The 27539-nt window shown below is 35.9% G+C and overlaps 3 protein-coding genes and 1 long non-coding RNA gene across 6 annotated transcripts; 2 read left to right on the top strand and 2 right to left on the bottom strand.

Annotated features, from left to right (window-relative positions):
* Positions 1-2417: 2417 nt before the first annotated feature.
* On the top strand, positions 2418-9770 carry LOC18098019 (abscisic-aldehyde oxidase). 3 transcript variants are annotated; one of them, XM_024599766.2, is made up of 11 exons: positions 2418-2640; positions 3562-3736; positions 3850-5262; positions 5428-5687; positions 5828-6037; positions 6179-6397; positions 6972-7934; positions 8273-8368; positions 8598-8696; positions 8957-9146; positions 9269-9770. In XM_024599766.2, exons 2-11 carry the CDS (start codon positions 3667-3669, stop codon positions 9496-9498), a joined length of 3750 nt encoding a protein of 1249 aa, XP_024455534.2. In that variant the 5' UTR covers positions 2418-2640; positions 3562-3666; the 3' UTR covers positions 9499-9770. The 3 variants fall into 3 exon arrangements, with proteins under 3 accessions (XP_024455534.2, XP_024455535.2, XP_024455533.2); XM_024599767.2 differs by having other exon boundaries at positions 3662-3736; XM_024599765.2 differs by having other exon boundaries at positions 3562-5262.
* A 1198-nt stretch (positions 9771-10968) lies between these two features.
* LOC18098020 (wall-associated receptor kinase 2) lies at positions 10969-14193 on the top strand. Its single transcript, XM_024599768.2, has 3 exons — positions 10969-11981; positions 12099-12248; positions 12755-14193. The coding sequence occupies exons 1-3, from the start codon at positions 11102-11104 to the stop codon at positions 13909-13911; spliced, it is 2187 nt and encodes a 728-aa protein (XP_024455536.2). The 5' UTR covers positions 10969-11101; the 3' UTR covers positions 13912-14193.
* A 1360-nt stretch (positions 14194-15553) lies between these two features.
* LOC127905192 (uncharacterized) lies at positions 15554-17599 on the bottom strand. The gene is made up of 2 exons (XR_008058967.1): positions 17466-17599; positions 15554-16391 (listed from the first exon to the last, which is right to left on the bottom strand). It is a non-coding gene; the product is annotated as an uncharacterized LOC127905192 (long non-coding RNA).
* A 2778-nt stretch (positions 17600-20377) lies between these two features.
* LOC127905264 (wall-associated receptor kinase 2-like) lies at positions 20378-22917 on the bottom strand. The gene is made up of 3 exons (XM_052452588.1): positions 22044-22917; positions 21709-21858; positions 20378-21510 (listed from the first exon to the last, which is right to left on the bottom strand). Exons 1-3 carry the CDS (start codon positions 22915-22917, stop codon positions 20378-20380), a joined length of 2157 nt encoding a protein of 718 aa, XP_052308548.1.
* Positions 22918-27539: the final 4622 nt, after the last annotated feature.

A 27539-nucleotide genomic window follows, 5' to 3' on the forward strand; every position in this document is an offset into this window, starting at 1 on the left:
AGTTATAAAACTTGAGTGCATTTGTTTTCTTTATCAAAATAAATGGCCTTACTTTGTTTTTGTTTTTTTAAAGAAAGTGTGGTTGTGGTTGATTTTCAAAAATTTTTTCGTGTCGAAATATATTAAAATGATGTTTTTTTTATTTTTTAAAAATTATTTCTAAGATCAGCACATCAAAACGATCCAAAATACAAAAAAAAAAAAAATTTATATAAAAAAAATTGAATTTTTTAGGAAGTCAATTGGCTGTTGACATTTTCCTGAAATCTTGAAGTAAAGGAATTGAATTCCAATTTTGCTAAAACTATATATCAGACATAAAAAAAAAAAAAAAAACTAATCAGATTCGTTACAAGTAATTTTCTTGACAATCTACCCCACTGCTTTGTGCTATAGCTCACGTCTCTTTTGCTTTTCGCTTTAGTTATTGCATACTTTTTTTTTCATTTTATTGATCGATGGGTAAGTGTTTTTTAAAATATTTTTTATTTAAAAATTTATTAAAATAATATATATTTTTTTAAATTTATTTTTAATATTAATAAATCAAAACAATTCAAAATCATAAAAATAATTAATTTTAATAAAATAAAGTACAATAAAATCTCTTCATCGGTAGTAGAGGTGATTATTTTCGGTTTGGTTTGGTTTTTATAAAAAAAAGTAACAAAACCAAATTTATTTTTTTAAAAAAACCAAAACCGAACTGAAACTGGTTCAAACAGACTGGTTTCGGTTCGGTTTAATTTTTTAAAACAAAAACCAGTTCAAACTGATTTAGTTCGATTTAACTCGGTTTTTTTTCAGTTTAATCTCTTTTTTTTTTTTTTTTATTTAGATGCAATTCAGTTCAGTTTTTTCGATATTTTTATTCTCTCCTAGTCGGTTGCAACAAGTGCAGTGAAGTGTGAACCCATCCAACTTGATGGCCACCATATTATTATAAAAAGCCACCAGTCCCTAGCCCAGCAGCACCATCAATTATACCTTTATTGTCATTTTTGTCCTGGTGCACACAGGCACCCATCACTGTCCCCACAAAATTCCCTTGACTGACTGTTATTGGCCAGTTCGTGAGAGCAGTATTATCCTTCGAATCTTCACCAGTGATCGTTTTGTTCTCGATTAGGTTATGCACAAGTCAATTTAAGTTTTGATTGAGTCCTATTAAGTTATTTTTTTTTATTTTTTCATAAATTTAAATTAGTTCAAATTCCAAGTTAATTAGCCAATCCATTCCGAATTTAATAACAATGAAAATGAATATTGATGTTATAATATTAAAACATAATATAAAGCTTTTATGTTGTAGTTTGATTGTGACCTATTCAAGTAAAAGATTATTATTTGGAGATTTTTATTATTATTTAGATTTTTTTTATTATAAAATCTAGATTCAAAGAAATAAAATTTATTTGAATTACAACTTGAATAATTTGAATAATTAAAATTATTTAAATTTTGCACCCATTATTAATTCTGATGAGAAAAATATATAGAAATAATATATTTTGGATGCTTTGAATCAATATAATAATCAATTATAAAGAAAATTAAGTGTTAAGGATGAAATCAAGAATTTTAAATAATATTTTTATCTAAGATTTCTTAATAAATTTACTTTCTTGTATTTGTTTATTTTTTAAAAAATTCAATGAAAAATATTTTTCAGTTAAAGAAAAATTTGACTTAGTTTTCAGATTTTTTTTATTTTAGGTGGAAAACACTTTTCAGATATTGTAAAAAATTAAAAAATATCTTGTTATTTGTTAATTATATCAATGTTAGTACTTAATCTTTTGATTGCTGATATATATATATATATATATATATATATATATTGTTTTGATTTTTTTCTTCAATTTAATCAATTAGAATTTGATTTAACTTGATTTTTATACTAATTTTGATCCATATATTTTTTTTTATTTTTTATTTTTTATTATAATTTAATTTTTTTATCTATCATATTTGGTTAATATTCATTTTATTGTTATTTATTTTATTTGAAATAATTTATGGAATTAATTTTTTTTATTTTCATTATCTTTCAATTTTTTTATGTGTATGATTTGGTTTTTATTCTTTTAATTACTATTTATTTTTATTTAAAATAATTTATAAAATTAATTTTTTTCAATTTCATTGTTATTCAATATTTTTATATGTGAGTTTTGGTCTCTATTTTTTTTAATAAAGTTTTTAAAAAATTATTAATAAGTTATTTTTAAATTTATTTTTTATTCTATAACACAATATTAAAAAAATATTTTCCAACTTATATTACTGTACATAAATGATAATATACTTTTCATAAATTTATTTTCAAAAGAAAATACTTTACGCCGCCAAACAAACGGGCCTTAAAATTTCAGTGTTTCTAAAAGGACAGTGAGCTAGTCAGCCAGCTTCTTATGCGCTCGCTGTCTTTTATGTGTCTACCTCACGAACTGACGCAGACACAAAAAACACAGTCTCAAAAAATGGAAGAGGAGCAGATAGAAAGAGAAACGAAAAGTCTGGTTTTTGCTGTTAATGGACAAAGGTTTGAGCTTTCAAGTGTTGACCCTTCAATGACTTTGCTTGAATTCTTGCGTACACAGACCCCTTTCAAGGGTGTCAAGCTTGGTTGCGGTGAAGGTATCATCTTTCTTTCTGTTTCTTTCTTTACCCATAAGAGCACGTCTTGTCCTACATTGCTAACAGATTTGATAAGTGAGGCACTGTTGGGTTTCAATCTGGGATTTTAACATCATGTTTTGCTTATATGCATGTGGAATTTTCTTACTTTGAATGCTGAATTATATTGTACTAATGTTTACTTTGTTGCCTGATTTTTTTACTGTGGTTGCAGCTGTGATTAGAATGTTCTTGACTTATGAACTGTTGATACTTTTGAGGAAATGGGTTTGCTTGTTAGTTTATTTGTAATTGAGAAGATTTCCTTAATGGGTTGATTCGTTTTCCATGGTTTCGATTCTTGTTTGTTTGCTGTAGATTCATGTAGATCTCTGAGAGAACATAGGGAGAGAATACTAAAAATCTCAAGTCTTGTACTATTATCACTATTTAAGACATGGCCACAGCCAAAATTTATTACACTCAATCATCTGGATTTTTCAAGCTTGCAAGTTATGTGAATGCATACAAAGCTTGGAACTTTGTTTTCAGAATGCTTGCTGCTGTTATAAAATCTTTTGAATCAACTTCATCTTTGGTTCTTGAGTTTTCCTGTGTTGCAATTGTTGTATTGTTCATATTCTTGTTTGCGATTTGGTGGTATTTCTTGCTTGTTTCAGTAGATAAATACTTTCTCATTCTTCTCTCTAGGAAATGAGAAGAAAATAAAAAAAAGACAAACCACTTGGCCTATTAGATTTTGCATGCCGTAAATTTCAAACTCAATCACTTATTGTAAGTCTGCTTGGGTTTTCACAGCAACCAAATGGAGGATAAAGATGAATCTGTTAGTTCATGTCAGAACATCGATTACTTGAGTGGAATTAAAGTATTTGAAAGTTATATGGCTTCTCAATATGTTTTCAAATTTATGGTTTTTAGGTGGTTGTGGTGCTTGTATTGTTCTACTCTCCAAGTATGATCCTGTGATCGATCAAGTTGAAGATATTACAGTAAGCTCATGTCTGACACTGCTTTGCAGTGTAAATGGATGCGCGATTACAACGACTGAAGGCCTTGGGAATAGCAAAGATGGGTTCCACTCAATTCACCAAAGGTTTGCTGGCTTCCATTCTTCTCAATGTGGCTTTTGTACTCCTGGAATGTGCATTTCACTCTTTGGGGCCCTGGTTAATGCTGAAAAGACTGATAGGCCGAAACCCTCTCCAGGATTCTCCAAGTTGACAGCTGTTGAAGCTGAAAAGGCTATCGCAGGAAACCTTTGTCGCTGTACCGGGTATCGATCCATTGCAGATGCATGCAAAAGTTTTGCAGCTGATGTTGATATGGAGGATTTGGGATTAAATTGTTTCTGGAAGAAGGGAGAAAGTCCAGATGTAAAGATAAGTAGGTTACCTTCATATGACCATAATAACGAGATTTGTACTTTCCCTGAATTTCTTAAATGTGAAATCAAATCTTCCTTTCTTTTGGATTCTCAAAAGTCCTCTTGGTACAATCCTGTCAGTGTTAAGGAGCTCCAGAGCCTATTAAAAGCCATTAAAGGCAACAACGGGGCCAGGATCAAACTAGTGGCTGGTAACACAGGTATGGGTTACTATAAGGATCTACAACACTACGACAATTACATTAATCTCTGCTATGTTCCTGAGCTTTCAATTATTGGGAAAGATCATACAGGGATTGAAATTGGGGCAACTGTTACTATTTCTAAAGCCATCAAAGCTTTGAAGACAGAGAGTAATGGCGAGTTTCTATCAGAAAGTGAGATGGTGTTCAAAAAAATCGCAGTCCAAATGGAAAAAATAGCCACTCAATTTGTTCGAAATACAGGTAGTGTGGGGGGGAATTTAATGATGGCACAGAAGAATTGTTTTCCTTCAGATATTGCAACGATACTTCTTGCAGCTGGTTCATTTGTGAATATAATAACTGATACCATGCATGAAAAGCTTTCCTTGGAGGATTTTCTGGAAAGGCCTCCACTGGATTCAGAAAGTATACTTACAAGTGTTAAAATCCCAAAATGGGAACCAATTAAGAATGATTCTTCTGAAAAGGATTGCAAGATGCTCTTTGAAACCTATCGAGCTGCACCCCGACCTCTTGGGAATGCCTTGCCCTATTTAAATGCTGCTTTTTTGGCTGAAGTTTGTCGCTGGAAATCTTCCGGGGCAATTACTCTAAACAAATGCATGTTGGCTTTTGGTGCCTATGGAACCAGACATTCAATTAGAGCAAGGGAAGTTGAGGAATTTTTAACAGGAAAAAAATTAACTCTAGATGTTCTGTATGAGAGTATTAAATTAGTTGGAGCCTCTGTGGTACCTGAAGATGGCACAACAAGCTCTGCGTATAGGTCAAGCCTGGCTGTTGGTTTTTTATTTGACTTTCTTGGTCCCTTAATAGACAATGTTGCTAAAATTTCTAACCATTGGTTGGATAACTATGGTAGTGCAGCAATATTCACTGTTGACGAAGTAAAACAGAAACACGACCAGCTTGATCATGTTAAAGTCCCAACTTTGCTGTCATTATCAAAACACGTGTTTGAAGTAACCAAGGAGTATCATCCTGTTGGTGAGCCAGTGAAAAAATCCGGAGCTGCCCTTCAAGCTTCTGGTTTGTATTTGTTATCTCTCTGCTCCTGTGCCAGCAAACATTTTAAATTTGTGAAATTGTTTGTGTTGGTTTGATCTACTTCATATTTAAACATCTGCATTGATTTCTAGCTGCAAATTTTCAAGAAGCAAGATACAAAACTTACTCATCCTATCACTTCTGCAGGTGAGGCTATTTTTGTGGATGACATTCCCTCTCCGATGAATTGTCTATATGGAGCATTCATTTATAGTACAAAGCCTTTTGCTAAGGTCAAAAGTATAAAATTCAAGTCTAAATCACTACCATTTGGGGTTGCTGCACTTATCTGTTTCAAAGATATTCCGAAAGATGGGGAGAACATAGGTTCTAAATCCATTTTTGGTGCCGAACCTTTGTTTGCTGATGAGATGACTCGGTATGCTGGAGAGCGTATTGCTTTAGTGGTAATCTGTAATATATCTTTTTATTTTTTTTTATTTTTTTTAATTTACTGTTGATGTTGTTACAGAGTCATTATTAAAGTATGCTACCGGATCATGGGGGCTATTAGTGCCTGATCGGGTCTATAAATTCACTTTGATAGGTTGCAGATACACAGAAACATGCAGATGTGGCATCAAACCTAGTCGTGGTAGATTATGACATGGAAAATCTAGAACCACCTATTTTAACACTGGAAGAAGCTGTTAAGAGATCTAGCTTTTTTGAGGTCCCTCCTTTCTTCTACCCTAAAGAAGTTGGAGATGCATCAAAAGGAATGGCCGAAGCTGATCATAAGATTCTCTCTGCTAAGGTAGGGGAAGGAAAGAAAATATTCCTCTTTAAGACATAAAAACAAGTGAATTAGTGAACTGACTTATTTTTCTTCTAGTATCATCTTTCAGCTATTAGGATATGCATTCATTTCAAATTTTCTGCTGAATTATAATGTCAGATGAAACTTGGATCACAATATTATTTCTATATGGAGAATCAGAGTGCTCTTGCTTTGCCTGATGAAGACAACTGCTTGGTGGTTTACAGTTCCAGTCAATGCCCTGAGTTTTCACATTCTACAATTGCAAGATGTCTTGGTCTTCCTGAGCATAATGTGCGTGTAATTACAAGAAGGGTTGGAGGAGGCTTCGGTGGAAAGGCTTTAAAATCCATTCCTGTGAGTATCTTTCTATACACTCTAGATTCTGTTGCAAATATTATATAGCGACAACTCACAGGGTTATGTTTATGAATCCTCTTCTCTCATTTTGTTATGTTTTGAGACAATTTCTTTTGAGTTCTTACGGCACTGATTTTTCTGCCATTTCATCCAATATAATTTTCCTCATGACTTTCCTCTTTGCCTTCACTACAAGAATCTAATCACATTTAATACACTAGCTCATCCATAGATTATAATGGACATGGTCAAGCACTTAACCATCTGAAACAATCTCTCATCCTCAGGGCCGCCTCAACCTTCAATAAGTACACTCTTTTCTTAACCAACCCAGTTTTGCATTCACATGCATCCATCTCAATAATGTTAAGAGATGAATACTTTGTTCTTACTAATTTATAGTTACCTTTCTCTCTCTCACAAACACAAACATTGAGTCACCCCAGACATATGCACCTTTTGAAGATCTTTATTGATGTGTGGTCCTCTTCATTATTTAATGAGTGAATTAATTGTCCACTTCTTTATGTTAACTACTGGTACAAGTACTAACAACATGGTGATGTTTTAGGTAGCAACAGCATGTGCACTTGCAGCACACACTTTACAACGACCTGTCAGGATGTATCTCAATCGCAAGACTGACATGATAATGGCAGGAGGGAGGCATCCCATGGAAATAACTTACAGTGTAGGGTTCAAATATAGTGGGAAAATCACAGCCTTACAACTCGATATACTGATTAATGCAGGGATATCTCCAGATATAAGTCCAGCCATGCCACATAACATGCTGGGTGCTCTTAAGAAATATGACTGGGGTGCTTTATCTTTTGATATAAAGATTTGCAAAACAAACCATTCAAGTAAATCAGCAATGCGGGGCCCTGGGGAGACACAAGCATCATTTATTGCGGAAGCTGTAATAGAACATGTAGCCTCCACCCTTTCCATGGATGTTGATTCTGTGAGAAGCATAAATCTCCATACATACGACAGCCTTAAAATGTTCTATGTCTCTTCAGGTGAAGCTCATGAGTATTCTTTAACTTCAATGTGGGATAAGATAGCCATGTCATCAAACTTGAATCAAAGGACTGAAGCGGTAAAAGAGTTTAATCGGAGTAATGTGTGGAAGAAAAGAGGCATTTCTCGAGTGCCTGTTGTGCATGAAGTGATGGTGAGACCAACTCCTGGGAAAGTTGGCATTCTAAGTGATGGGTCTGTTATTGTTGAAGTTGGAGGAATAGAGCTGGGCCAGGGGCTCTGGACAAAGGTAAAACAGATGGCTGCATTTGCTCTCAATGCAATCAAATGTGATGGAGAAGGAGTACTCTTGGATAAAATACGGGTGATACAATCTGATACGCTGAGTTTAATTCAAGGAGGGTTTACGTCTGGTAGCACTACATCTGAATCAAGCTGTGAAGCAGTTAGACTTTGCTGTAAAACCTTGGTTGAGAGACTAACACCTTTGAAGGAAAGGTTGCAGGTGCAGATGGGTTCTGTGAGATGGGAGATGCTCATACCCCAGGTAGTTATCTATGCTTCTCAGACATTATACTTGACATTTGTTTTTCCACTTCATTCTTAGAAATTCAGCTCTTGAAAACATTATAAAGTGAATGCGGTTCTTTTGTATTATTTTCTGTTTCTTTCAACATAAAGAACTTTTTTATTATCTAAACTTATCTCTTTAATGACTATTAATTTCCAAGTTGTTCAGTTGCTCCCTTCTAAGAGAAGAAAGGTTTGGGTCAGGGTGAACTGATCTTTTATGAGACATAATATTGAAATTTATGTTCTTTATTTGTGCTCCTTTAGATAAAAAAGATCTTCACAATATCCATTGTATGTTCAATCAAAATGCAGGCATATTTGGAAGCTCTGAACTTGTCAGCCAATTCTTTCTTTGTCCCTGACTTGAATTCCATGCAATACTTAAACTACGGTGCAGCAGTCAGTGAGGCAAGTTTGTCCAGAACACCTTTTGATTTTCTTTGGTTCATGATTCGAAACTAAAGTTGTGCTTCTTAATGTATAATCAGAGACCTAGACCTTGCATTTTCAAACTTGCTTCATGAAATATTAAATTAAGTATGTCATTGTTAATTTATTATCATCACAGTTTGCAGAACGCATCATCATCATCTTGATTATCTTTACAAATATTTAATTTGAAGCTGTTGTGAAACAGGTGGAGGTGAATCTTCTGACTGGCGAAACAACAATTTTGAGGTCAGATATTATCTATGACTGCGGAAAAAGTCTGAACCCTGCTGTGGATTTAGGACAGGTTAGCTGGATACCAGTAACTCAAAAGCTCAATTCTAAAGTATAATGTTTTTCCGCATCTGTTTCTAGGCACTACCCCCTTTAAATGTGTATGGATGTCTTTCAGCCATATCCCATTCCTTTAGAGAATTAAAGTTTCTTTTATAGATACGTTACTGTTCAGTTCTGAGTATGGATTTACTACACATTTTCAAAAATAAAATATGTTTATGAATGATTATCTTCACAGTCCAATTATTTAAGAAGACTTGGTGGTTGCAGATTGAAGGAGCTTTTGTCCAAGGAATCGGGTTTCTTATGCTTGAAGATTACACCACAAACCCAGATGGATTAGTGGTTTCTGACAGCACTTGGTCATATAAGATCCCTACAATAGACACGATACCGAAACAGATCAATGTTGAAATCCATAACAGTGGACATCACAAAAATCGTGTTCTTTCATCAAAAGGTACAACTCTTATGTTTTCTCGAGCATGTGTAAGGTCCAAAATAATTTTCTCCATGCATGTTGAAGAGGCTCGCATAGTTTGACATAGATCAAAATTAGTGAATTGAATGTGCTTTGTGCAGCTTGTGGTGAGCCACCACTACTCCTAGCAGCCTCAGTTTACTTCGCTGCACAAGCAGCTATTAAAGAGGCCCGCAAACAGATGCGTTCATGGGGTTGTATAGAGCAGCCAGCATTCAACTTCCAGGTTCCTGCCATTATGCCAACCGTGAAGGAGCTTTGTGGGCTGGACAGTGTGGAGAGGTACTTACAGTGGAAAATCGGAAGCGAGAACTCCTCCAAGCTAGACTAGTGAACATTACATGGAGACTGCTATTGTTCACACACACAAACAAATTGCTCTCTAACACGGTCATGCATGCATACGAATACACAGGTCTGTGCGACATCAAAACAAACAAATACTGCAAGCAGGTCTTATGCATGTCCAGTGTTGGCATCCACCAAAAGCCATTATCTAGAACAAATTCGGATTGCCCCCTCTTTTAAAATTTAAGTTTCTTGGTTCTTTAACTCTATTCTTGTAATAAGTTGAATAATTAACAAAATTGATTAAAGAACTTCTATCGGAGATGGAAAAGGTTGAAGAAAAAAAAAATCTTCTATCTCTGATCTTTCAAATTTGTGCAGTTAATTAGACCTAAAAAAACAAGACTATAATTACGGATTATAATGAAACTAATAGTACTGCATTGGAGTTTTTTTTTTTGCTTCCAATTCAAAATTTGAAGAAAAACCACGCAGCTATTTGCCTACATAACGAAGGCAGAAAGGAAACCAAACAGCCGGCTTTCTTGCCATTTCTGACCCCATTTCTTGCCTGCATAGTCACACGATTCATGCATGGAAGCAACATAAGCTTGAACGATCTGGTACTTGCTAGCTTAGCAAGGGAATCAAGTGGAAGATTAAATTATTCATCATTAGTATTCGATTATTGATCAAAATCAGAGTTTCCTGTTCCAACCGGTAACATTTTTTAATGATTTTAACTCATGATGAAGGGCAAAAAAAAGTATAAATAATGTCTGGCAAAAAATTAAAAATTACTAAAATATTTATTTTATAAAAATATATCTTAACATGGAAATGACCTCCGAATATATTCTATTTACTATTAACCAGAACAGAAAACCTTAAAAAATAAAAAAATTGCAGCATCAAATAAATATCATTTGATTAATTAACCAAATGCAATGATCTGATCAACACATCTAGTGTAGGCCTCTTTCGAATTAAAAAAAAAGAGGCATAAAATGATGAATGTTTCAAATGATGTTAATTTAATTTATTTGCCAAATATCCAATATATTATCTATGTATGCATTCCTCGACACAAGCTATTAAACAAAGTTTATAAAAAAGAGAAAAATGAAGAAGAAGATTGTTTTCAAAGAAATAAATAACTTGTATTCATAATATTGCAAACTCATATATATTCTTTATATTTTATAATTTCATAATGGTTTAATTATTATAATTTAATAATAATAACTTCTTATGATACCTTAAATTCAACATCTTTTATCTTTCGCAGTGATCCAGTCTAGTACCGATCCTTAACTATGACGCTAAGCAAACACGTATTCCGCGCTAAATTTCCGGATGCCGGGTTGACTAGGGATTAATGACTCCAAATTCATAGAATAATACACAAACTGATGGATGATGTTCCTTCAATTGAATTGTTCAAACTTTGAGACAATGACAGTACACCTAAACAGCCTAAAATATTACACCAAAGTCGTCAAGGTAATACCTTGTGATTTCGAGTAAATAAATGTACTGATCGAGGTTTTGTTTCAGAAGTTGCAATGATTTAAACTTATTCCTAATTGTCGGCCTTGTTTATATTTCTTGGTTTCTTGATGCTTTTGATCTAGAACAAGCAAAAGATGATTTTGAAGTTGTGTGTGCCTGGGCTAATGATTTTGTTTCTACTGTGTTCAGTGGCAACGGCAATGGATCAAAGTGCAGCTGATTCGAAACCTGGCTGCCGAGACAAGTGTGGCAATGTTAGTGTTCCCTATCCCTTCGGTATTGATGAGTCCAGTTGCGCCGAAAACCAGTACTTGTTTCTAAATTGCAGTCAGAGTGATGGTCATGGTCCTGAGAAGTTGTGGTTTGCTAATATTCCTGTTCTCAGTATATCAGTTCTTGAAGGCTTAATGGTTGTCAGCATCTTCACAGCATATGACTGCTACAACCAGTCAGGGGCAAAAATGAAGGAAACTAATCTCTCTATCCATCTCGGTCAGGGCCCCTACATGTTCTCAGACACCCGAAACATGTTCACAGCTATAGGCTGTGATACTATGGGTTTTTTCAGTAACGCTGACGTCACATATGCAGCTGCTTGTATCTCCTCATGCGATGAAATGGTGAGCCTGGCCCATAACAGTTCTTGCTCAGGTTCAGGATGCTGTCAGACCTCAATTCCCCAGGGCCTAAAGTCTCTGTCTATTCTCTCTAGCTCCATATACAACCACATAAATGTTTCAGATTTCAATCCTTGTGGATATGCATTTTTAGCAGACAAAAGAACCTTCAAGGCTTCAGATTGGCAGCTCTCAGGTTTGCCAGATGGAAATGCTTCAGATGCTGTGATTGAATGGGTCGTCGAAACAAAGTCGTGTGAACAGGCTGGAATGAATACCAGTTCATATGCTTGCCGCAATAATACTAACTGCAATTACTCTAAGAATGGCCAAGGATATCGTTGTTCATGCAAAGATGGATTCACAGGAAACCCCTATCTTTCACCAGGATGTCAAGGTAATCTACTGTTCCAATTAAATCGTACACAACACATAATATGTTGGGTCCTTTATTCGTTGTTTTGATTTTTTTTAAGTCTTGTTTACTGGTTCTACTGCTTCTATACTCAAACAGATATTGACGAGTGTGCTGATCGACAAAGGTATCCTTGCAAAGGAAAGTGCAAGAACACGCCTGGAAATTACACATGCAGTTGTCCAATGGGCATGCACGGTGATGGTAAAACAGGTTGTCAAGGATTTGGTATCGCCACCATTGCTTCAGGTAAATTTGCACGTACCCTGTGATTAATTTCTCTCCCCACTTACAGATTTTAGCAACCCCATGTTGGATTCTTTTAACATAGCACAGGAGAATCACTTCTTTATATAAAATTCTCAATAGGATATGTGGACTTAATAATATGTTACTTACAATAATTATATGAACTCCTCCTAGTGTGAGAACTGAGAAATTAGACCTGAGATAGATTCAGGGGAGACTGCCCCCTCAGAATCAAAATAATTGCATTTTGCTTGTCTATGAAGTATGAAGTTGGAATCTGGATTCATCCAAACTGACCAAAAATGGACTTCAGGGAGCCTGCCCTCCAAAAATTGCTTATACTTTCAGAATTTAGTACAAGAATTCAGCTTTTTAACTATTCTAGCACCTTATAGAACACGGCAGTGTGCTGTTTGTATCAACAATTGTTTTCTTCCCAGACTCCCAGTTGCCCTAGGTTGATCATCATGGCAGTTCATTTCTTTCCATTGAATCTCTTGATGCAGTTACTGGAGGAACTATTTCCCTTGTGATCATCGGTGTGCTGCTCTATATAATTTTGAGGAAATTAAGAAAGGTTAAAAACTTTAGAGAAAATGGAGGCATGGTTTTAAAGCATCAACGAGTAAGGATTTTCAGTGAGGCAGAGCTGGCAAAAGCAACCGAAAATTACAATGATCATAAGAAACTTGGCGAAGGAGGCTTTGGCTGTGTTTACAAAGGAGTTTTACCAGATAATACCCAACTTGCAGTGAAGAAGTTTAAGGGAGTAGACAAGGCTCAAATGAACGAGGAATTTCAGCATGAAATTGGCATGGTTTTGCAAGTCAATCACAAGAATGTGGTCAAGCTATTAGGCCTGTGTTTGCAGACCAAAGTGCCTTTGCTAGTTTATGAATTCATTTCAAATGGAACTCTTTTCCACCATATCCATGATAAGAAGTCCCAAGTGTTGAGAACGTGGACAGACCGTTTGAGAGTAGCTGCTGAGACTGCACTTGCACTTGAATATTTGCATTCTTTAGCAAACCCTCCAATGATTCACGGGGATGTCAAGACGGTGAACATACTTTTGGATGAGGATGGAACAGCAAAGATAGCCGATTTTGGAGCTTCAGTGCTGATCTCACCTGGCCAAACGGATATAGCCACAAAAATACAGGGGACTTTTGGCTACCTGGATCCTGAGTATCTCATGACAGGTAATTTAACTGTAAAGAGCGATGTCTTCAGCTTCGGAGTAGTTCTTGTGGAACTTATGACAGGACAGAAGCCAAACTCTAACGCTAAGTCTGGAGAGAAGCGTAACGTGGTTCAAGACTTCATCTCATCATTAGAAAACAATCATCTCTTTAAGATTTTAGATTTTGAGGCAGATGAAGAAGAGCTGGAGGAGATTGAAGTGGTTGCCGAGCTTGCAAAAAGATGTGTAAATAGCAGTGGTGTGAAAAGGCCAAGCATGAAGGAAGTATCTGACGAGCTTTCTAGGCTAACATCACTCCATGAGGACTTGTGGGGTCAGAAAAATAGTGAAGAGACGGAGCATTTGCTAGGAAAATCAGCACTCTCTTTCAATGAGAATGCAAGTCCTTCAATGAATGAACCTCAGATGGCTCAGACTGTCATATCCTTGGAGATTGAAAATTACACGAACAGTATTTAAAACTGAACCAATGCCGGTCTTTAACCGACATTATCGGTTGTAGTTGTGCTTGTGCATGTAATAATAAGCAGCTTTTTACAACCTCTTGAGCTGTTTAAACTTGTGTTAATACTTGCTAGGATCCTGTTAGTCTCAGGTGAGGCTACAGGTAATAAACACTAGAGCTTTTTCGGTCTGTAAATCCAATTGGATCTGTTCTGATAAGGCACTGAAAGGTACATCAATAGTCTATAAAATCAAAAGAGAAGGTAAATCTGGAAGCATTGCTTGTCAGTTATATTCGATGATCTCTTTGTGAGTGTTCTACTCATTATATAGCCAACGGCTAAATCTCAACAATTATATCGATTCTGCCTAGGAAGCTAAAATATACGGCAACTCACAAATATTTACAATTATAATCATTCCATAAATAGATAGGCTAATCATACCTTAATATACTTTGTCTGACATCTCTCCTCAAAATGATGTAGAGCGATCAAGAAGCATTAATTTGCCAATAAGAAATTGATTGCGTTAGCCAGTCATGACTTTTGTAAAGATATCAACAATCTGGAAGTCACTGGAAATACGAGGAAGAGAAATGATACTAGTGTCTAGTGCTTATCGAATAGAGTGACAATTCATCTCAATATGCTTTGTGCGCTCATGATAAACAAGATTAACTATAATCTAAATAGCACTAGTGTTATCATCATGGAGAGGAGTGCGATCAGACTAGGAGAAACCGAGCACAACAAAAAACCCACAAAGCCAACTAATTTTAGAACAAGTAGTAGACATGGTACGATATTCAAATTCAGTTGAATATTTCAAAACACAAGCCTACTTTTTACTCTTCCTAGAAATCAAAGAATCTTTAAAGAAGAGACACCAGCCAGTGATAGAACAACGAGTATCAGGACAACCGGCCTAATCAGCATCACTATAAGCAATGAGACGAAGAGGAGAGCCAATAAGGAAGAACAATCTACGACTAGGAGACCTTTGAAGATATCGAATGATATGATGAACGACAACTAAGTGTAAATGACACGGAGTCTGCATAAATTGGCTAACCTGCTGGATAACAAAGGAAATGTCAGGCCAAGTAATAGCCAAATAGTTCAAGCTTCCCACTAGTTGACGATACATAGTAGGATCAGAAAGAATATCACCCTCCTCACAACGATACTTCGTGTTGACTTCTAAAGTAGTATCCACTGAAGAAATATCTTGAAGACTAGCCAAAGTAATTAAATCTTGTGTATACTTGAGTGAGAAAGATGTATGAAGAAGTAGTGTGAGCTTCTAATCCCAAGAAGCAAGTAAGAGGACTAAGATCCTTCATATGAAAAGAGGCATGAAGATGCTGTAGGAGATGATCAATCAAAGTGTGATAACAATATCATCAACACAAACCATAAAAAGAACAATACCAGCAGATGTCTTGCAAAGGAATAAAGAATAGTCATATTGGCTTTCTTGAAAGGAAAACAGAAGCAAGGTAGTTCGAAACTTGTCAAACCATGCATGGTGTCACAACCCGATTCCCAGATCCATGACCGGCACATAAGCAAGGTTCCCCTCTGAGGTTCCATACCTATGCGAACCCAAACTTATACACAAACTTCTCCTAAATCAATCAGAGTTCAACGCAGCATTAATAACAAAATCAACTTCATAATATAATTGAATTGTCTTAATACAAGAGTTTATATAAGTTCAGAGTTTTGGAGCACTAACTAAACATAAAGGAAAGGTACAAGGTACAACCAAAGAGCAGGTTATGAAGGTCCAACAAAATGACCTGCTATCAAGCTATAAGCCTGAAAAGGATAAATAATGAGATGGTGAGTTCAACAACTCAGTGAGTAGATAACGTTCAATATACACACACGAGGTAATACAGCAATGTGAAATATATATACAAGTATGGCTTTAGGTTCTTATGGAAGTGTTCTCAAATTGGCCATAACAAGAAGATCATATGGTAAAACTCGTCAGAAAATCAAAATGCAATGAGCATGAGGCTCCGTACTGTGGGATGATCAGTCCACACAGGTTGGTGACTCCCCCGACCAACTAGGGTTCAGATACGATGTGCACAAAGACTAACACTACCCTGTTAGCATGAGTATTCTGACTGACATACCATAGGTTCATAATCATAATCAAACAGACATATTCATATCTCAAGGCTCAACTCATGACATCAATCAAATGAGGAGCTATCAATTCAGAATTCAATTCAAAATATATACTGGTTCATATCAAGAATTCAGATTCAACAATTGATCATGTTTTATCAAAACAAGGATAATAATCAACATATATATTATCAAGAAGCATGATCCAATTCATATTAGCAAATCAAATATTTATAATATTTCTCATGCATATGGAAAATTATCCACTCACCTGACTCGAAAGCAACAAAACTCAAAGCTGATATCGAAGGAAATCCTACCGACGTCCCGCCGGTAGAATATCAGGATTATCTGAATACAAAGGAGGTATATTCAAGAACGACTCGAAAAAATATTTAACTTATTTAATACACTTAACTAAGGGTGTATTCCGTAATCCTATATGTCTTTGAACTAACTAGTCAATTTTCTCAAAAACCCAAAAATCTAACGGTTTTTCCGAAATCTAATCCATAATAAAACAAATAATAAAATTGGTAATAATTCACTAAATAACCCTCAATTATTCATCAAACCAATCTGAAAAAGCTAATATTACAGCTAGGGACTAATCTGTAATTTATCATATTTTTAGGGCCAAATTGTAATTTTCGTCTAATTGGAGGACCAAACTAAACATATCATAAATTCATGAATATAGTGTAATTATGTCCATAATTCATCCTCATTTCTGTCCAGAACCTCTAATTATGCTCCAGGGACCATTCTGGAATTTTTCCCAATTTTTTAGGGTCAAATTGTAATTTTTGTCAAATGGAGGACCAAACTAAAATTTGTCATAAATCCATGAATATACTGAAATTATGACCGTAATTAATCCTCAATTCTGTCCAGAATATCTCATTATGCTCCAGGGACCATTCTGGAATTTTTACCAAATTTTTTAGGGTCAAATTGTAATTTTTGTCAATTGGAGGACCAAATTGAAAGTGTTAAATTTTCATATCTATACAGTAATTCTGCCCATAATTCATATGTTATTCTGTTCAGAATCTCGGAATATGCTCCAGGGACCAATTTGTAATTTTCCAAAGTTTGGGGACTAAACTGTAATTTTCCAAAATTGAGGGACCAAACCGAAATTTTGTCATCTTCAACCTCAATCCCAGAATTCTCACAGATTACCTACTGTTCTTGCCAAATTTCTAACTCAACATTCACCATTTACACAATTCATAACTCAAAATCATCACAATCTTCCATAATCAACTCATTAATCAATTACCCATAACAATCAACCTTATAACATTCAATTTAATTCATCAATTAAACCCAAAACATAAATTTTCAAAACCCTAACATTCATCAAAACTGAAATTAAGTTCAATTAACATACATTTATACATTTAACAACCTAAATCTTACCTTTAAACTTATTCTCTTCAACTCCTTTCTATTTCCCTTCTAATTTCCCTCTTTTCTCTTCTTCTTCTTCTTTCTCCCTTCTCCCTTCTCTCTCACGGTTTACTCTCAAAATATTCAGATCTCTTTTTTTTTTTTCCTTTCTATTTATATTTATCAAGTTTTTTGAATTACCACTATACCCCTTATTCATTTATTCCAACTTTTAAGCCTCCAAGGGCTTTATTGTATTTTCCTACTCATTAATTCAAAACATTACACATGGGGTGCCTGTTTTAACTTATAGAGAGATCGCTTCAACTTACATACATCCAAAAAAGAGGAGGAGGAAAAACCAAGTGGAAAAGCTATGTAAATTTCATCTTTGAGGTCACCATGGAGAAATGTATTTTTTACGTTCATTTGATGAAGTGGCCAGTCCTGTGAAGCCACAATAGATAGAACCGTACGCACTATAGTCATCTTGGCTATCGGAGCAAAAGTCTCATATTCCACTCTATATTCTTACTTGTTCCCAAGTGCAACCAACAAGCTAAGATGCTGATGATGTAAATGAAGATAAGGAGAATCAAAATTCAAGACCTGAGAGGGCAATTTACTAATTAGGTAAACTACGGTAGATAATGCCTTAACCCAGAATTTAGGAGCAATAGAAGACTCAAGTAATAAAGTGTAAACAACATCCAATAGATGTCGGTTCTTATGTTTGGCCACACCATTTTATTATAGGGTATAAAGACAAGAGCATTGAGACACAATGCCTTTATGGTGTAAGAAATCATGAAACTCGTGGGACATGTATTCCCCACTAGAATCACACTCAAGATCTTAATGTTCTCAATAAATGTTACAAATGTCTGAAAAATAGACATGACCTCAGATTTGGAGCGAAGAAAATATACCCAAGTATATCGACTGAAATCATTAATAAAAGTCACAAAACATTTGTATTGAGCATGAGAAATCATAGGAGAAATGTCCCGGGACATCACTATGCACAATATCAAAGCATTTTGCAGCACGACTACCATGAGAAGGAAATGAGAGTTTTACTTTTGCCAAGTTTGCATATCGAACAATCAATGACAAAGCTTTAGAAACATATTCTTTATTGCCTAACAAACTAGAACTTAACATATAAGACAGAACAATAGAGTTTGCATATCGAACAATCAAATGATAAGGGCGAACATTGCAAAGAGTGTCTGATAATCTAGTCAGATGATTAGATGCAACAGAATCAACAAGTCAAGATTGAGATGCAGTAGTACCATTACCTTAGAGCCCTAAGACAGAAAAAGCTGACATAATCATCTGTTGAACCATCTCTGGAGTAAGAGCAGATTGATCACTAACTGTATAAGGACCAGCAAAAGAAGAAGAACCAGCCGTAGCCTGATAAGCATGAGCTTGACGGTTCTAGGGACGAATAAGACATTCTTTGATAATATGGCTTGGCTTCTTATAGTAATTGCAAGATTTCTTTGAAGAGTGGGCAACAATGCGCCTATAGTCCTTTCAATTGCAACTGAAGCGTTAAACTTTCCACACATCTCTACCCCTACCTTTCCCAAGAGTTGCATATGCCACGACATTAGATGTGATGTTATCTTGCTGAAATTTGGCTTGTGTTGCAAGACGCTGCTCCTCCCGAATTAATTCTCCAAAAACACATCCAATAAAGGAGAGGGATCACGGTTCATCAAATTAGAGCGAGTTGCCTCGAATTTAGGCTGTAATTTCATCAAAAACTGGTCTCTCTTACTCTGTTTATGAACTTCCTGAACAGTTGAGAGAGATGCATCTGACACTTTAGCATTAACCATGTTAGTAAATTCGTCCCATAAGTTTTGAAACCCAGAAAAATAATCTTGAATGGAGAGGTCACCCTGAATGTATTTGGCAATCTCATATTCTTACTGAAAACATCGTGTTGTGTTGCCCTGGTCATAAACTTTCTTTAAAAATTCCCACATACTTTTAACATTCTTGTATGGCCTCAGATTTAGCACAATCTGAGGGTCAATAGATTCTAAGATCATAACATGACTATGGCATCTCTGACTTGCCATCGAGCCAATTTAGGAAGCTTAGTTGGAGCCGGGTCACTTCCATCAACCCCATAACTCTTTTCCATAACAAATACACGGAATTAAAATTTTCAAGTACCATGATTTTTATCTGTGAACCGCACACCACAGAAATCTAAGTTGATTTCATGATTCCCGTAACACAACAATGAAAGAACAAGATAAAAAAATACCAACCAGTAAAGCCTAAACAGCCCAACACAAAGAGAACAAGCCCAAAACAATTGCTTGCCCTAGAAAGAGAAGAGACAGTGTGTGCAATACAATCTGTCCAGCACAACCTAACAGCCTAAGTTGACTCAACAACCCTCACAATCACAAAAGGAATTGACCCAGAAAACCTAACTCAAGTTTTTGGCTCTAATAGCATGTCAGTTATATTCGATGATCTCTTTATGAGTGTTCTACTCATTATATAGCCATGTTTGAGCTAATTACATGGCTGAATCTCAGCAATTACATCAATTTGCCGAACTATATAGGAAGCTAAAATATGCAGAAAATCACAAAATATTTACAGCTATAATCACTCTATAAATAGATAGGCTAGGCTAATTATGTCTTGATATACTCTGACTGACATTGCTAAGTTGCTGGGCAAATCAACGGAGAAAGATATTTTGACACAATCACAGTCCATAAAGCTACAACTTAATAATACAAACTATTTGGTTCACATATCGCTACAGCTTGCTAAAATGTGGCATTCCAACACTACGAATAGAACTGCACGTCAAAACAATTCAGATTCAGACATCACGAGGTTGTCCAAGTAATCAATGTCACAAATTGATAATTGGCGAGTTTAAACGGTCAGTGCTCAATCTAAAACGATATAACGCTATGAGTGCTCTGACAATGACTTAAGGAAGGACTTGCACTTTTGGAGAAAGAGCGTGGCGATTCACTTAGCAAATGCTTGGTGTCATCATTTTTGTGCTGAGCCCAAGAACTTTCATGAAGGGCCTTCTGCTTAGCAAGCTCATCGGATACTTCCTTCATGGTCGGGCGGTTTATGCCCATGCTGTTGACACATCTTTTTGCAATCTCAGCAACAACTTCTATCTCATCCATTTCACCTTCATCAGCTGCCTGAAAATCCAAAATTCCGAAAAGATTATTATTTTCCAGTGCTGAGATAAAGTATTCAATAATGTTCCTTGTTTCTCCAGACTTGGCATGGGAGTTTGGCTTTTGTCCTATGAGAAGCTCCAGGAGAACAACCCCAAAACTGAAGACATCACTCTTTGGGGTTAAATTACCAGTCATAAGATACTCAGGATCCAGGTAGCCAAAAGTCCCTTGTATTTTTGTGGCTATAAAGCTTTGACCTGAAGAAATCAACACTGAAGCTCCAAAATCTGCAACCTTTGCCGTGTAGTTATTGTCTAAAAGTATGTTCACTGACTTGACATCTCCATGAATAACTGGAGGGTCTGCTAGAGAATGCAAGTAATCAAGCGCAAGGGCAATCTCTGATGCTATCCTCAGACGATTGCTCCAGGAATCTAATATCTGTGACCTTTTATCATGGATGTGCTTGTAAAGAGTTCCATTTGAAATGAACTCATAAACTAACAATGGCACTTTGGTTTCCAAACACAAGCCCAAGAGCTTGACCACATTCCTGTGGTTGACCTGTGAAACAATGCCAATTTCTTTCTGAAATTCTTCATTCAGCTGATCCTTGTCTACCCCTTTAAATTTCTTGACAGCAACCAGGGTATTATCTGCTAAAACTCCCTTGTAAACGTAACCAAAACCACCTTCCCCAAGTTTCTGATCATCAACATAATTGTTGGTTGCCTTTTCCAGCTCTGCCTCTCTGAAAATCCTTACTCGCTGATGCTTTAAAACCATTCCCCCATTTTTTCTGAAGTTCTTGTCCCTTCTTCTTTTTGTGCAGATTACATAGAGTAGGAAACAAATAATCAATAGGAAAACTGCTGCCCCAACTGCTACTGAAAGAGATCATAGGATATGAAATGAGCAACTTTAAAGAAAATAACGGTTGTGCTATATCTGTAAGCAAAATCTTTCTGATAATCCAGAGGTAATGTGAAGGGATTTCTGGAAAATTGTATCCAGTAATAGCAAGAGTATTCTCCCAGGAAAAAAATATCACAGCGTATTGAGAAAATGCAAAGGATATTTACCTGATATAATTATGATACCACCAAATCTCTGACAACCGTTTTCACCATTAGCATACTTGCCAAATGGACAGTGACATTTGTAACTTCCAATAGTGTTCTTGCATTTACCTTCACATGGGTATCTTTCTGGATATTTGCACTCATCAATATCTATAAAAACATAAGGAATCATTATATGATTATAAACCTTAAAACTATTTAAATGCATATTAAATTAGGAAAGAAAATGCTCCACATGATCGGATCACAAAGTAGAAAAGTACTGTTTCTCTTGTGAATATAACCAGAAGAACTATTAAGATTTCAGAAATTCCACAAAGCATCCATCTGTTTACCTTGGCATCCTTGTTCAAGATAGGGGTTTCCTTCGAACCCTTCATTGCATACGCAACGATATCCCTGACCATTCTCCGAATAAGTGCAGTTTGTATTAATGCCACAAGCATATGCACTTGTATTAGCTTTAGCCTGTTCACATGTCTCGTTCTTAACTACCCATTCAATCGCAACATCTGATGTATCTTTTCCATCTGCCATACGACTGAGCGGCCAATCTGAAAGATGAAAGGAGCGCGTATCCGCTAAAAATGCAAATCCACAGGGATTGAAATCCGAAACATTCGAGTGGTTGAAAAAACTATAAGATGAAATATCAAGTGACTTGAGGCCCATGGGAATTGAGGTATGGCAACATCCAGAACCTGAGCAAGCATTCGCATCTGTCATGTTCACATATTTTGTGCATAGGGATAGACAGGCAACTCCATATGTAAACTCTTCGTTGGTCACCTGGGCAGCCGTATCACAGCCGATAACTGTGAATATGTTTAGGGTGTCTGAGAACGTAAAAGGGCCTGGTCCAAGTTTCATAGACTGATCGAAATAGCGAGTTTCATTCCCCGATTTGTCATAACAGTCATATGCCGTACCAATGCTTACAGTCACTGTGCCCTCCGGCACCGATATTTTACGAGCAGTCATGTTGCTTCTAAACCACAGTTCAGCACCACCATCATTTGAACTGCAATTCAGAAAGAAATGCTCATCCATGGCACAGTCAGGTTTCCCAATCCCAAAGGGATAAGGAACACTAACATTCCCACATTTTTCTTGGCACCCAGGTTTCACATCCTGGCTTGAAGATTCAGTTGTCATAAGCCAGAACATTACCAACATCATGAGCAAAGACACCCTCATCTGGAGAGTCATTTTCTCACACTCCCCAAGTTAACTAATTGCCATTTAAACAAGAAATGAATATATAATAGGAATTTTCTACGAACAGCTGTTTTCTTATGGCACATTGTCTGATGATGAAGCCTTGATGACAGAATGCAGCAACCTTTGTTGCACATCCCTTTTTAAAATTTCACAAGCATAACCGGCTGTTTATAAAAACAAGAAAGTCAACCATCCTATAAGAAATTATGCTATTAATCAAATAATTAGCCAAAAATGCGACAAGACTAACATATTTCTTATCGAAAAAACAACAACATCGTATTACTAGAGGTAACTCATCCAAGAATACATATATCAACATCAACCATTGTATGAAACAACATTGAATTCCTCGCCTAAACATACATCCAAAACTCGTCAACATCGATCATCAAACAAAGTAATTACATATAAATTAACTCAATATCAAAAAATATATAAATCTATAGTTTCAACCAAATCATACTTTATTTTGTCCCAATCTTGACAACAACACAATGAGATTCTTGGAAGATCATTAGAATAAAAGACTAGCATCTATCGTTAATTTTAATCATAAAATCCAAGGACTTGTTGAAGAGACTAAATATGTAAATATTACGTGGTGTATATATATGTACTTTGTACTGTACTGATTATACACCAGAGATTAGATAAGTGGACAGGTTTTTGCAGGCGGTGTGGGTCTTGATTTACAGGGTCGTTGACAGTTTCCAAAAACATGGGACACTAATGCTATCAACGGTGGGCGCTGGTAGCACTACTGAGTATCAACTGCGAAGTGATGTCAACAAAACTCTCATTCAAGTACTAGTTTTTTTTTCTCCCACACATATAATTAGTAATTAAGTAGCTTATTGCGTGACACTTTATTTAATCTAAATTTTAAATTAAATTATATTTAAATTATCTTGATGTGAACTTGTTAACTCATAAATAAATTTTTTTATTTTTTTAAAAACAATAAATTAAATTTATCTTAGTCAACTTGGCAAACTTCGACTCAAGTATTGAACTTCACTAGATTAAAAGTTAGTTTTTTTATTTTATTTTATTATTTTGTATAATAAAAATTACATGTTTGCCCGTTTCATTCTTTATATTCAAATTAATTTTTTTGTATATTGGTTGACCTCGTATTTATATATACAAGTCTTCCTCGTTTTTAGTTCAATGAAAATTTTATCTTTGAAAAAAAAAAATTTCATTTCCCGTTTTATCATCAAGATATAATTCCAAGAGGTTACAAATATTATTTTTCATAAACACATAGGCAGAGATGCAAGTGATTTGTCTATAAATTAATTTCCATGGATATCTTGGTAGATACACGGATAATCAATATAAAAATATTCGATGATCTCTTTATAAGTGTTCTACTCATTATATAGCCATGTTTGAGCTAATTACACGGCTGAATCTCAGCAATTACATCAATTTAATTTGCCTAACTATATAGGAAGCTAAAATATATAGAAAATCACAAAATATTTACAGCTATAATCACTCTATAAATAGATAGGCTAGGCTAATTATGTTTTGATATACTCTGACTGACATTGCTAAGTTGCTGGGCAAATCAACGGAGAGAGATATTTTGACACAATCACAGTCCATATAGCTACAACTTAATAATACAAACAACTTGGTTCACATATCGCTACAGCTTGCGAAAATGTGGCGTTCCAACGCTACGAACAGAACTGCATGTCAAAACAATTCAGATTCAGACATCACGAGGTTGTCCATGTAAAGATATCAACGTCCAAGATAATGCCACATGTCAAGAGATTATGTAATGAAGTGGTTAATATTCTGTTAGACAGTTAAATCAGTTAGGCAGTTAGAAACAGTTAGTAAAACAGTTAGAAACAGTTAGCAAGCAGTTAGAAACAGTTAGTAAAACAGTTACACAAACTGTTAGTCATTGAAGAAAGAAGGTAGCTTACGTATACACTCTATAGATTAGCTATAAATACAGCTCAAATGATATAATAAAGGCAAGGAAAATACAGTGATTAAAATTCTTCTTTTGTCAACTACTCTGCTCTCTCTGCATTCTTCATTTCTCTTCTTAAACTTTCTTTCAATTCTGCCATCTTTACATGGTATCAGAGCATAGTTCCTAATCCTCTGCTTCCGCATATCTTACACTGACTTCATTGCTTCTCTTCTCTCATCAAAGAACAACTCCTTTCAGCTGCTTCTCCGTTTCTATATTCCAAAAGCAAAATGGTGACATCTTCTCAACTCCAGATCATCCAATCTCCCATAACTTCATTACTTTCTACAGTTGCTACTGCTGTAGCAGTTAAGCTTGATGATACCAATTACCTCACATGGAATTTTCAGATGCAAATTCTCCTTGAAAGCCATGGTATTTTAGGTTTTGTTGATGGTTCCAAGCAGTGTCCTAGCCGATTTCATGCAGACTCTGATCTTGAGGGAGTCGAATCTAATGAATATCAGGTATGGAAGATGCATGATCGAGCATTAATGCAGTTGCTCATTGCCACTCTTTCCTCTATTGCAATTTCTTATGTTATTGGATGTGTAAGTGCCAATGATATGTGGATTCAGCTAAAGGATCGATTCTCTATAGTCACCAAAGCACGCATTTTTCAGATGAAAAGTGAGCTTCAGAGTATTAAGAAGGGATCAGAACCAGTTTCTCAGTATCTGCAGAAAATTAAAGATGCGAGAGATCATCTTTCTGCAGCTGGAGTCCTTTTTGAGGATGATGACATCGTGATCTTGGCTCTCAATGGCCTGCCATCTGACTACAACACTTTCAGATGTATGATTAGAGGCAGAGATACTCCTTTGTCTCTTAAAGACTTTCGATCTCAATTACTTGCTGAAGAAGCCACCCTTGAGCATACACAGTCTGCATCTCCCTTTGTGTCTGCAATGTTGGCTCAAAATCAAGCATTCCAAGGCAAGGCTCTTGTTCTTGATGAAGAATCTTCTCCTTCTCATTCTTATCTGCAATCTCAGGGATACTCTTCAAACTCGAAGACCTTCCCTTCATCTCATCCATCTTCTAGATTGAGTGGGGGCTCTACTGGACATCATGGACGTTTCCATAACTCCACGGGTGGTTTTAATGGTCCACACACCATGTTCACCAACAATGGCCACTCTAACAATAGAGGCTCTTATTTTAAAGGGCGTGGCCGCAGTCGTGGTCATTATCAAATTGGTCCACGTCCTCATCAAATGACTTCTTCTAGTCCTGGTATTCTTGGTCCAGGTATTGCCATTCACATCTGCCAAATCTGTAATAAGAAAGGACATGTAGCTGCTGATTGCTATCAACGACATAATTCATCAACTTCTTTTACCTCTTCAGTCCAATGTCAGATTTGTTGGAAATTTGGTCATTCGGCTATCCAGTGCTATCACAGAGGCAATTTTTCTTATCAAGGCAGACCACCTTCTCCTAATCTCAGTGCAATGCATGCAAACTTTCCTTCTTCTGACTCTACTGCGCAATTTTGGGTTGCTGATACTGGAGCAACTACTCATATGACTTCTGATCTGACTCAACTCAATTCAGCAACTCCTTTCTCAGGATCAGACACCATTGCTACTGCAGATGGTTCAGGTTTGAGTATTTCTAATGTTGGCTCTTCTATTCTGAATGTTCCCCAGTGCTCACTCCAATTATCACAAGTTTTGCATGTGCCTAAGCTGTCACAACACTTGCTATCAGTTCGTAGGTTATGTAAGGACAACAATTGCCGTTTTATTTGTGATGCCTTTGGTTTTTGCATTCAGGACAAGCTTACAAGGAGGGTTCTTCTTCAGGGACTGTGTAAAGATGGTTTATACCCTATCCCTCTATCCATCCCACACTCTCGCCTATCACAGTCCTTCTCCCCTTCACAGAATCAATTTTGCTATCTTGGTCATCAAGTAAATACAAGCCTCTGGCATAAGCGGTTTGGCCACCCTTCTAACAAAATCACTTCAGCTCTTTTACATCAGGCCAAGATTTCTTTTACTGCATACCATTCTAAATCCATATGTACTGCCTGTTTAGAAGGAAAATTTACCAAACTTCCTTTCTCTTAACCAGCACTCAAGTCTGCAACCCCTTTAGAAGTCATTCATAGTGATGTATGGGGTCCCTCTCCTACTGTTTCCATTGATGGTTTTCGTTACTATGTCAGCTTCATTGATGCATGTACTCGGTTCACTTGGATTTTTCCAATGAGAAATAAAGGAGAAGTTTATTCCATCTTCGTTTCATTTCATGCTTTCTTGATCACTCAGTTTTCTGCTAATCTTCGCATCTTTCAGAGTGATGGTGGTGGTGAGTACCTCAACCATTCTTTCAAGCAGTATCTCCTCACTAAAGGAATTGTTCATCACATTTCTTGTCCATACACCCCTGAACAGAATGGTCTTGCTGAAAGGAAGCATCGCCACATTCTAGAAACCGCAATCACTTTACTCCAAACTGCTCATCTTCCTTCTAAATTCTGGTTCCATGCATGTGCTACTTCCATCTATTTGATTAATCGGCTGCCTTGTCCAATTCTTCAGCTCAAGTCTTCTTATCAGTTACTATATGGTTCTCTACCTATCCTAACTCATTTAAAGGT

Source organism: Populus trichocarpa, chromosome 4 (assembly GCF_000002775.5).
Source record: "Populus trichocarpa isolate Nisqually-1 chromosome 4, P.trichocarpa_v4.1, whole genome shotgun sequence".
NCBI lineage: Eukaryota > Viridiplantae > Streptophyta > Magnoliopsida > Malpighiales > Salicaceae > Populus > Populus trichocarpa.